We start from the raw sequence: 12645 nt of genomic DNA, 5'->3' as shown, positions 1-12645 counted from the left end.
CAGAAGACTTGACTCTAGCGAAGGCTCATAAGACTCGAGTCCCAAAACTAAAAGCAACACTTTGCGAAAAAAATATTTGCAATGACTTACAGTGCGAAATATGTTCGCGTCACTTTGCGAATACAATACGCTTGTCGTGATGAGACATACTTCTTGTTAACTGTTAGTGATACAAATTAATTTCTCTCTTGTCTTTATTTGTTATGAAAGTGTTCAAATATTCGTGACTCGAATTGACTCGAACTAAATATTTGACTCGACTCGACTACACACTGTGACTCGACTCGACTCGACCTTCTTGACCTAATGACTCGACTCGACTCAAGTCACTTCTTTAAAATGACTCTACTCGACTCGAGTCACAAAAGTCAGTGACTCGTTTCAACTCTGGTTCAACTCATTTGGGTAAACATCGTCCAACTATTGGGAAGAAATTGCCCAAGAGTTTAACCTATTGATAAGCTGACCAACGTTGGTCTACATATCAACCCATTTTGCCCAACGTTTTTACAATGAAGGATTTCAATCAAAATGGAGGCAATCCTTCGGAGGACACGTCAAACTCGAAGATATCACAAAGAGAGACAAAGGCGATTTTTTTTTCCGTGATAGAGAAAATAAGACAATCATAATTCAATATATTCGTGTATCCCCCTCAAAGTCATCAAATATTATATAATTATCTCTTCAAATTTTTGACAACACGTACTATTTTAACAACAATAATAATATATGTTATCCCGTCAAATTTTCAAATTAGGTTTTGCCCTTCACCGACGTTTAAACACTGTATACTTCAAATTTTGACAACACGTGATAAAACACCCAAAAGGCACTGACATGTTTTATAGATATACGAACTTAATAACATCTACATGGACCATGGGACGGTGAAAAAGCCAAAGCCTGACACAGGTCGATAATACCATATAGTAAACTTTCATAAATATGTTGTATGGTTTGTATAAAAAAAAAATGTCGCGGGGCTTCTGCGAGATTAACTCCTTAAGTAAAAAATTCCTGAAATATGATTCGGTGTCCGGAGGCTGTACCCTCACGGAAGACTCTAGAAGGGTATTCAGTTAGTGTCAATCTCGCTCTTTCAATATACCTGGTGTAATCAGCAAGAACTTTCGCGACTTTCGATCTGTCGCACAGGCCCTATCCGTACCGCCACGATGACAAAATGGCTGATCCGTATGAGTCATAATTATGATTTATGATGTAATAATTTACTTCGTTTCCCATCTGTTTATCTAAACTGATTAGTGTGTATTTATTTGTGAATTGTAAATTATTAAAATAATTATAATTTTATTTTGCTAAAACTCCTTGATTCCAATCTCCGTTCATTTCGGCGTTTCTTTCCCATTTTTAGGGGGTTTTGTCTGTTATGTTGTCCACTTGGATCTAAATGACTTCGTAACATCAGAAATGGAAGCATTCACTTACCTTTTACTAAATATAGTGCCTTTTTAGGGCACCTATAGTCTAACAAAACACGACTTAACATCAAACAGGTGTCTCCCTGGAATCGTATATGCCATTTGACAAGTGCGTGTCAGTTAAATGTTTGAAACTGACCACTGTGCTCAGATCTGTCTTAGAACACTGGGATTGGTTATCACTGCAAAATGAATGTGCGAGTGGCTCATGAAAGCCCTTAGAATTATTATTGCTATTGTCCGATAAGCTAACACTGTTATTAAGATCTACTTGAAAATGCCCGTAATCATCAGAGTTCGTGGTTTGATTAGCATCCTGCGGTTTACTTTGCTTATCTTCTCTGAAACTGCTCTTATCATCAGTTGTTGACTCAATGTCAAAAGTCGACATTCCACATCTTTCATTTTTAAGTTTATCACAAAACACTTTATTTACATTCGATTGATTAATGTCTGCCTCGCATGTCCGATAATCCGGCATGGGGTGTTGCTTGCTATTTGTCAGCTGTGAGGTCCTCGTTGATGTTGGTTTTCTCCGGAACATAGACAAATTACTTGGTGTATTTGAAGTAAGTCGCTTAACACGGCTCATGACCATGGGACTTGACATTGGCGTGCTTGAAGTAAGACGAGACACATTTGAGGATCGCCTTGAACCCAATGTCCTCCGTAAGCCACGATGGTCTTTACAATACCAACATGTGATAATCTTCCGAAAAGCTTTACGGAATGTAAGGTTGGACATGGCGTATATAACTGGATTGACACAACTGTTGCAGTACCCGAGCCAGAAGAAGAATGTGAAGACAACATCTGGAAGCTTGCAACTTTGACATACAGAGGCTAGGGGGAAAAGGGGGAAAAAAAAGATAAAACAAGGTACGCATTAAATAACGTAATCTTTAGGTTTACTGCCTGTGCATTATAAAACGAGCAAGTCTCGCCAGTCCACGTTCCCTTTTTTATGTGAACGTCTGGATATCAAACTCTGGCAAGTCTAGTAACAGACTCCGTGTTGGAATTGACCCAATTGTCATATGTGTGATAGACTGCTTTCCAGACCAAAAGACTATCATGATCATTTCTGACAAATCTTCGGTCAGATAACCTCGCTCTAGGGCTAAACAAAATAGACTCGACCAAAAAGGGGCAGAATCCTGCTTTTATGGTAGCAGACCAGTAAATAAACTTCCATAGACCCCAATGGTAAATGCTCCCACTTCAGAAATTCGGGAAAAATACTCACAACTCTCCAAGGTGTTCGAGACACACATCAAATTAAAGCTTATTTCATCATCTTTCATTTTCTTTTCAATTTTCGGGGGGTCAACTGATGACTTTTAGGAGAAATTTCCATCTGAAAATGTTCACCCCTGAAAATAGTCCTGAAGCCCATCGCCATTTTGAAAAACGATGCCTACACTCCATTGCAAAATAGAGCGCTTTTAGGGTCGAAATTACATCCAAATTACACAGAACTGTAAGCTCCCAGTCCCGTGCACGGCTTCCACCCATATTTTTTACAAACCCTCAAGTTCATGGCCCACAGCATGCTCAAATACTGAAGATTTTGAGGGCATGCAAATCGTGATTTGGCCGGCGTAGGCAATTTCGGACCGATTTACTGGTCTGCACCCTTATAGCGGTAAAAAAAAATGAGTTCATATTTGCATTGCTTTAATATAAAAACTTGAAATAATATATAATGACGACTTTGTGTTTCAAATAATGCACTCGGATCGTACGAGGGGTGAGCTTTGCTGCGTAGTATCATGAATCTGACGACGGTTACCTAGGGGTTTTTCAAACTCGGCTTCGTCTCCATTTCGGCATTGCCTGATATTTGGGTCCCTAACTTTGAAGATTTTAGCTCAACATCAGTCAGAAATATCAAACTGTATATTATGAAGCGACCGATTTTTTTTTGGATCGGAACATTAAAGGCTTTTAATGATAAAGCCAAACCGGAAACAAAGCCGATATTTGAGAAAGGGCCATCATATTTTGTTTAAGCCTTGGTGGCTATACCTGACCAAAAGTTTTCAGAAATAGTCAGAATATTTTGGTCTGGGAACCAGACTATTAGTGTGGTCGATTGAACGGAAGTTCAAGACATCAATTCGTAACATTTTCGGTATGTTGTAAATTGTAAAGCCTTGTTTTCTTTCAAAATACCCATTTATTGCAATTGATTGGATGTGCCCAGTCAGGACACAAAATAAAATGTAAAAAATACGACGTTACACACGTTGTAGTTCGGATGTGCTGTATTTTTGTAAAATCTTGCAGGATTTTGAGGTCCACTTACTTGCTCTATTACCGGTTATTCTTAAATTAACAAGCTACACTGCAGTGGTGCGAAATGTTATAAACCATGTTTAAACAGTAGGCCCTGTCACTTGTTAGTTAGACTGGTTAACTATTTCTATCACGTTACATACGCATGAATTTTCAGATGCGACGGTCTCCAAGACTAATCCCCGCCCTCAATAACTTTGGATCATTCGAAATACGCAGTGGTTGGACCGGGAACCAGTCTAGGTCCCCCAACTCTTCTTTTCTGGCCTTTGAAGGGGTGCACGGAGCCCATATACCGACGTGAATTTACCCGCATAGTTTTTTATCTCACGAAATGCTCATGTATAGTTTTAAATACGATCTGGCGCTCATGATGACTGAGAACTACAACCGCTCAGTCTTATGGCCGACAGGAAAGCCTGCAGTTATCAAATTAAGATAACACCGTAGTGATTTAATTTATTTCTTGCGCATACAAAGTTACAACCCTGTTGACTGCTCTAAGGTTCGATAGTCTGAAGGTTCATCGGTCCGAAGGTTCGATAGTCCCAAGGTTTGTTAGTCCGAAGGTTCAATCCGAAGGTTTTGGATATAGTCCGAATAGACGATAAAGTTCGATAGTCCCAATCGACAATACCGTGACGGTTCCGAATGACAACATTTAACCTTATTAACCATTTGTACAATTAAACCTTGTGTGCTTTCAGATTAATTTACCTTCGGACTATTGAACCTTGTTTTTATTAAGGGAATAAATGTGTGCTCCGGAGGTTTTTATCACTCTGTTTAAGACCACTTAGAGTCTGGGTGCTGATAATTACCCAAGCCCGAGGCGAGGGTAATTATCAGCACCCAGACTCTAAGTGGTCTTAAACAGAGTGATAAATACCGACGGAGCACATATTTATTCCCATTCATAAATACCCTTTCGGTAAAAAAAAATACAATTCGTTCAAAACTTCCCGATTTTGTTCAACAAATTCACTTTATGCTTTTTGAAACATCTCTCTTGCAAAATAATGGAGTGTTCAGCTGGCGAGTAAGATGTAAACAACCCTTTTATGGAGACTGACGCGCGCGTATCATGTTCTGCGCGATGTCGCGCGGAACGCACCTGGCGCGTTGCGTTTTGAATTTAGAACTATAAAATTCTGACTCCCTGGTAGTGTTGCGCATGCCTACGTGAGGATTGTGAGCGTTCAACCAATGAAACGGTAAGAGGCACTGGATTTTTAGGAGTCCACATTTTATTGTGACACTGGAAAAGTGTTTAAGACCAGCTAGCCATGTCTTTATCATCCGTTTAAGACCGGCCACGTGACGGGCTCTCGACCAATAGGAATGCGTAAACTGTCTTAGGTATTTATGAATAATTGTTAAAATGACTTGGAACATTGTTACACTTCCTCATATAAAAACAATATACATATACTTACTTAGTGGTAGAAAAAAGAAAAATGGCAACCAGCAAATGATGAAGACACCAACAACAATGCCAAGGGTTTTGGCAACTTTCTTTTCTCTGTTGAACGTTGCAGTTCTTTGCGAGAGATTCCTGGATCTGGATGAACCCGAAGACAAACCGTCTGATCGGCGATTACAATTCTCACCAGAGTGTCTTTTATTACCAACATGAATGCGAAGAATGACATGTCTTGCATGCCCATTTTCAGTATCGCCATATCGTCTTCGAGACCTAGCTTGTATAGTTTTGGTTTCCCGTGACACCGCTCGGTAAATTCGAAAGTAAAGAATGAGTATGATAGTTGAAGGAATGTAAAATGAGCCCGCTACTGAGAAAAATACATATCCGATAGAGTCCGATAATGGGCACTCCATGTCTGATGTTTTTACGGGTCTCCATCCAAACAATGGTCCGACGGCAATTCCAAAAGATATTAACCAAACGAAAATATTGAGCATTACAGCTCGTCTTGGTGTCATTATTAGTCGGTGCTTTAATGGTTTTGTAACTCCAATATAACGATCGACGCTAATGCAGCACAGACTGTTTATTGACGCAGTGCAACACAAAACATCCACAGCTGCCCAAATATCACAAAATGCTCCTCCAAAAGGCCAATAGTGTATGACTTCGAAGGCACCTGAGAATGGTAATACTAAAGTTCCAAGAAGTAGATCGGCTATCGCTAAATTGACGATGAAATAGTTGGTCACCGTTCGAAGAGCTCGCTCGCAATATACAGCCAACAATACCAGAATATTTCCAATTATAACTGCTAAGTTAATGATCAGCAAGGCTATACTCGCAAGTAGTACCCGCGTAATATTAACATTGCCTTCCGGAGCATCCGTCGTTGATGTGACGGTAGCGTTCCAGTCGTCAAACAGAAGATGTTCGGTTGCAGTGTTTTCATCCCATGTAATATCAGTGCTTATTTCGGTGTAATAACCAGCCAACAAAGAATCGTCTTGGTTCATTTGGTCCGAGGAAGCTAGATGTACTACTGCCTCCATACTAACTCCCTCACAGCTCTTAGCAACAATCGCCTGTATCGCTGTATCTGTAAGACATGAAAAATAGCGAAGCAGATCTTTCAACTTTTATATGATAATAATCTGAGCTATTAATCCCATTATTGACCTTTTACTTGAAATCAATAGGTCTAGGTGCTTTCGTTATATTGAGATCAATTCATAAACCGATGTCATCACATTGATTTTTTTCTTTTTGAGGTCATTAGACTATAACACAATGTATATTGTTTCAGATATGAGCACGTTGAGGGATGACTATGGTTAACATTATAACTCAACTATAATATCACTTGTAACGCGAACGCAAAGTCGGTAATTGTTTTGTGTACCGTAATACTGGCTCCACGCACGCAAAATATATATCGCTGCATGCAATGCGGTAGTCTGGTTCCCAGACCAAATGATGCTGACTATTGATGTTCAATTACCGACTTTGGCGAATACGTTTTCAATATTTTGTATACAACATACGGGAGTATTTTGAATCGCTAGCGAATTCTATGCGAGCACTCATTGGTTTAAATTCCAGTGCGTATTCTAGGCCGCCACGGAGGATCATTCTTTGAGAGTTTGCACTTTGTGTTGTGTAACATCACAAAAATCATTATAGGACATGCACGATTCAAATAAATCAAGTATATCATAATGATACATTTTATTTCAATACACAATTGACGTAGCTGAATGTATTGGTCGTTAAAACGTCGCCCGCGCTGCAGATCTGCAAACATGCCCCCGACGCATTGAGAAGAACTCCCCATGCAACGGAATGAATGAATTCTCATTTGCTGCACGCATTAACGGTGCAAGAACGTAATCGTCAAGACATTAGATATGTCGCAACCGCAACTTGTATTGAACCCACAGACAGACATTATTTACTAGTCTTATACCAGCCGTGCCGATGGAGTTCGACTGAAGTTCAGGGACAAAATACGACTATCTAACGACTTGTCTTCAAGTCTAATTGTTTGAGCGCTAAAAGTTGCCTTAGAATTAAAACAGAGTACAACATAGCCCCCTGGCCTTCATCAACTTACAGAATGATGACCATTTTGAACGTCTTTTTTTCGTAGTTGTTGCGTTGTCCTTAAATTTAAATTCATGGCGGTTTTTAAGGGACATTGCCCAGAACCATTTGTCTCCATCGTCCGCTAAGGACATGACATACGTCGTTATCAGACGGTACTTTTGGATACTGGGAGATGCCCGCCCCTCCCCCAGCTCTTCACCAAAAAAAAAATAGAACAAGTAAATGTGTATTATTGTGCTCTCCTATAGTGGCGTATCCAGCATCTCAAACTCTTCAAGAAGGCGCAAGAATCTCACAATGTTTAACAACTTGGGTAGAGCACATGTCAATAAACTTGAGGGTTAATTAGATTTAAAAAAAAAAAAAAAAACCACTTCGCATACGCTTTAGCCATCTCGTTTCCCTATCTGTGGTTTTGTTTGCCCGTTGCAAAATATAAATTTCACCGTCCCGATTTCACTTCTATCGGCTTTCCTGATTTGGCTTTTAAGACGTACAATATGAAAGACGTACAAAATGTCTAGCTCTCCATAGGTTTGTGCAATTGGACTCGAAAGTGGCGCTATTTTATTCCAAAAGGTGGCGCAAGTTTATTCCCACAAAAATTGTGTGTCTCAAAAGATATTTTAGGCTCCTGTTTTAGTTTCAGTTTTTACTCAATGACCGCAACAAACTAATTCATAAATTTTCATCTTGTATGAGTGCTCCGAGTTCCACGAGCCACGGTATTTTAGATTTTCACGATTTTAGATTTGCACGATATTTCATTTTCACGTCATGCGATTTTCACTCTCTAAATCCCAAAGAGTGAAATCAGGGACTTGACGATTTAGAGTGAAAATCACTCTCATTTAACAAACAAAAATAATCACTTCAGTCGAAGCGCGAGTGAAAACTCGATCTTTACGATTGAAGGAATGTCACTATAAAACGTCTGGTTTCTGAGTCTGTGGGAGTAATCTCACTCTTTGGAATTTCAGTTTCCGTAAATTGAGATGCCAATTTTACAAAGGCCTTTTCTGAGGGTGATTTTCTTAAGAAATCGTTGTATTAAAATTTACTTCAAAAACTTCGACTTTTACACGCAAATTTTCCTATTCGAGGGGTCCGGAAGCGCGCCACCAGGGGTCAACTTTCAGGCTCTATCACCCGTAACTATTACACGCTCTCCTTTATCGAGTCCATCCACGGAATTTAACTAGAGATACGCAATACAAGACGTATCAAAAAGGGTATTGTTTCTCATTTAGAAAAAGCTCTCATGCAATTGTTATAAAACCGCTCTCTTTCTTAAACACATTACATGGTGGTAGCCCGCTTTTTGCTACATAATCATACCGCTGAATCAAGCCTATTCCGGGAAAAGAGCTCGGGCGCAAGGGGGCGCCATATACCAGAAACAGGATGAGGGGTTGATAATAGACAGTCGTTACTTTTGTTGGATTGTGCATTGACTCATAAAATGGCAAGTAAAAAAAACTGGGGTGAACGGCCTTGGTGTAGTACCACTGAGACACCGTGATGTGTTGATCATTGATCTGCGCTCTCTGTTCTATTCATGGACCCCAAAAGATGCGGTGATGACTCGATGTCGCAGTCATGTTGGATACCATTATTTATTAGTATAGTAACTAAGCGCGTCTGACCCACATTCGCACAGGTGTCCTTTTTCCCGCGTTAAATAGACGTATTCCACAGCAAATACTCCATATGAAATATGGACTATATACGAAATACGGTTAATAAGTCAGTATTTATCCACGAACAGAGGATGTGATACCATGATTCAATGGCCATCAGACAGCCAAATCATTGTATCGTTTGCTGCGTGTGTGTGAAATTTTACCGACGAAAAAGCATTACTGTTAGGCCTAGGCCTGTATTATCATTCATCTCCTTAATGAAGAACTTCTGATAGCTGATAAATTGAACTACATGCTTCAATCTCCCCATCGCCATGCGACACGCATTGTCTTTGTCAATTCAACGGAAATCTCCAAATGAAAAATAAAATCCAAAACTTGGCACATATTTACACCACACCACTTACGATTATGTTGTTGTAAATTGGGAATCGAAAATTAAAATGGTGCCCAGCGACGTTTTGGGACGAGTATCTTTCCATGTGATTTGTATGAAGTGTTGAAGTAATCGGGAAAGTAAACGTTTTCAACAGAATTATGGCCACGAATTCCTCGATACATTTGTACGTGTGCTATAAAACTACAGCGTGACGCATGATTCACGAGTTTATCTTACTGTTGATTCTTTGGTGAAAACTGGCTGTTATTAAATATATCATTGAGCTTTCGTCCAATATCAGTAATTTTCAATCCGATAATAATGTTACTTGAAATGATTTCAAACTTGTTTTCTCTGTCATATGTGCTGTTTTTCAAACCAAGTTTGTTCCATTATTTATAATACTTAAATTGTTTAAAGCAACTTGACAAGAAACCCTTCGATTCGGGCAAAACGCATGTACAAACAAACAGATGGTTTCCTGCACAAAAATATACATATACATGCGCTTTCTATTTGGCTTTCCAGAGAATGCATATAGGCTCCAGGCTGTTTGCTTGCTAATATTATGAAAACAAAACTCGTATTAAACACACTCACCCAATAACGACTGCTTTTCAACTGTTCACAACATAATAACTCACATAGCCGATGATAGCGATGCAAAGTTGCAAAACCAATAGGTCACGATGTTGATGGAGTAACCAAAATATTACTTGCAAAACATCAATGGAGCAACTGCTTGTTGCTTACGTCCTCATCCGCATCAAAAAAATGACATGGATATAGTACAGGCGATTCGGGTTAAGTTACTTTGCTCAATGTATGTCATGAATAAATAATGTCCAGTTCTGGTCTGTGGGCCACTCTTTCAACGTCTTTTTAGAGGCTGAGACTTCCTGCGTCAAGTATTTATTCCACATGATATCACCCGGGAGAATGCACCCTGAGATCTTCGACCGGTGGCGCAAAAATCAATACGGTTGTGCACTTTCTCAGATCGTGTAGTTGTGTAGGGCTGGCTATACAGGACTGTCTTGCACGTAATTACAGTACATAATACGCCTTATTTTGCACTAATTTGGACTTCCTAACAAGGCACCCACGTGTACTGGAGAAAAAAAAACCTGAATCCCGTAGATCAATCAATTGAAACGTCCTAAGAGTTATAAAATAGGCGGGGTTATAAATATCACTGCGGTACGTCAGATGATGTGTATAAAAATACACGTCGTTTTACTTATTACCTCCGTCCCATATAGGCCTACAACAAGTATAATATTGGACGCACTTTACGTCTGAAACGTAAGTTAAAATCATAACGAAAAACAAAAGCAGAAACAAAAATCGAAAGAGAAACTCATCAAGATAAACAAATAAAACAGGATAATTTCAAAAAGCCTATTCATCCTTTGTGAACATTTTTTTTCTGCAGATTTAAAATGATTCCTTTATATGTCTGCTCTTTTAACACAAATTCAATGGGAATTCCAGAACATTGTTGGGCTCCATTGTTAATTCCGATTTCGGATTTACACCTACATATTATATATTTTATATTTGATCCAGTGTGATTTGCGAATGTTGCGTTCTAAACCATCCAAGTTTTTTAAAGAAATATGTCTCATATTGAGATTGGCGTTGAACTGAAAAAGCAAACTCGTTTGTTTTATCTTTCATTTTCGCGCGTCGATCAATTATATTCAGTTCGTGCATTCTTCGCATGGCGATGGAGGAGATTAAAAGTTCACATTTTATTTTTCATGCGTGATTTCGATGTAAATTTGTGTTAAAATAAATGCATAAACGAAGAACACTTGATTTAAAGGAACTAGAAAATGCAAGCAAAAAATGAGTCATGCATGTTCGTCTGATTTTCATAGTAAATGTGTATTTTCCGAAAATACTTTAACACTTGTATCATTCAAATTCCATAGAAAGATATATACATGTATTTCAATTTTCGTTCCAGAATGTTGTTGGGCTCCATTGCTGATTTCAATTTCAATTCTGCCCCAATGGATTTCATTTTTTTATGCAGTGGAATTCACGGAGCGTTCTTATTCTTCCTAGTTTAGGAAAATTCGTCTTATTGGAAATTGGCATTGAATTGAAAAAACAAATTCGGTTTTTTTAATCATAATTTCGTTTAAATGCTTCGGTCATTAAATGTTGTAAATGGCAAGTTGAAACGTTAAAGACAAATATTTCTAATATCCTCGAATTGTTTAATGACTGAGTAGAACCTGTGAAATAATTTGCACTTTTGCTTTCTTTAGTAGTTTAAAAGAGGGGTAATCTAACATTCTGAATATTCCTTCGTTGACCCTCTGAATCTTTGATTCAGATGACCATGAGATTCAGATGAAACATGTATGACTCCTTAGCAAACTTGAAAACACCTAATGCGTTGCAGGTATCTCAGACGGGGCGTTCTTTGTTGTATTAATTTAGTAACGATGTACCAAAGGTTTACTCATGCCCATCCAAGCGATACAAAACCACCGCCCTCTAACTCCGTCTTATATATTTAGGCACGAACTGAATATGAATGACCGAAGTGCGAAAAAGAATAATATATATATTTTTTCAATTCAACATCAATCTCCACGTGGGACGCATTTTCCAAAACTTGGATGAATGCTGCCATTCCACAACAGTCTAGACGAATTTGATCTGCAATGACGAATATTCTCGACACGGTGACTAAAGAAGGTGACCAAACTTTGAAAATGAATGGTAAATGACTAAATTGATTGAGGTAAAAGCGTGTGAATTTTTTTCTCGGACGAAATTAAAATGTCGGGGTTGGTGAATTTGATGAAACATGTTTTAAAATAGCCGGGAAAACCTATATAATAAATTACCTTAAAAAAAAATAAAAGTACGCAATGTTACGCAGGGAATTAACTAAGTGTCATTGTAGTTTTTAAATTTCCATCTTTTATTTTAACACTTGTTTAATTTGTTTCTAAATGTTTAAGTAATTGATGTTATGTTGTTCTTATATCTATACACGTATCGTTTGGTAACAGCTCTGTGAGTTACGCACATCTACTTGGTATGATATAACATCATGCGAACGAATGTTCCGAATTGTGCTAAAAGATACAAGAAAAATAATTAAGCACACACCGCCAGACTAATTAACTTAACACAAATTTTAAATCGATTGATGTAAGACGAATGCGATCTATGAATGATGTCTGTCATTCGGCAATAGCTGACACGAATTCGAACTGTACTGACGAGTATTCTTGGCCAAGTACTTAAATGGGTCGACCAAACTTTAAAATTGAATGTAAAAGTTTTAAAATAGCCGGGAAAACCTTAAGTATTGTTTGTTTT

At 38.4% G+C, this 12645-nt stretch overlaps 1 protein-coding gene across 1 annotated transcript; it reads right to left on the bottom strand.

Annotated features, from left to right (window-relative positions):
• Positions 1–296: 296 nt before the first annotated feature.
• Positions 297–10179, bottom strand: LOC119734854 (alpha-1A adrenergic receptor-like). The gene is made up of 3 exons (XM_038208451.1): positions 9898–10179; positions 5180–6268; positions 297–2288 (listed from the first exon to the last, which is right to left on the bottom strand). The coding sequence occupies exons 2-3, from the start codon at positions 6219–6221 to the stop codon at positions 1513–1515; spliced, it is 1818 nt and encodes a 605-aa protein (XP_038064379.1). The 5' UTR covers positions 6222–6268; positions 9898–10179; the 3' UTR covers positions 297–1512.
• Positions 10180–12645: the final 2466 nt, after the last annotated feature.

Source organism: Patiria miniata, unplaced genomic scaffold (genome assembly GCF_015706575.1).
Source record: "Patiria miniata isolate m_02_andy unplaced genomic scaffold, ASM1570657v1 HiC_scaffold_10, whole genome shotgun sequence".
Lineage (NCBI taxonomy): Eukaryota > Metazoa > Echinodermata > Asteroidea > Valvatida > Asterinidae > Patiria > Patiria miniata.
This window is presented reverse-complemented; position numbering and strand designations above follow the sequence as displayed.

What these genes read in the sequence shown, in the direction of transcription:
- LOC119734854 (XM_038208451.1), bottom strand. Translation starts at nt 6,221, where the DNA reads ATGGAGGCAGTAGTACATCTAGCTTCCTCGGACCAAATGAACCAAGAC. An exon ending in TTTCTTTTTTCTACCACTAA is followed by an intron (nt 2,289 to 5,179) that starts GTAAGTATATGT and finishes TTTTCCCCCTAG; the next exon opens with CCTCTGTATGTCAAAGTTGC.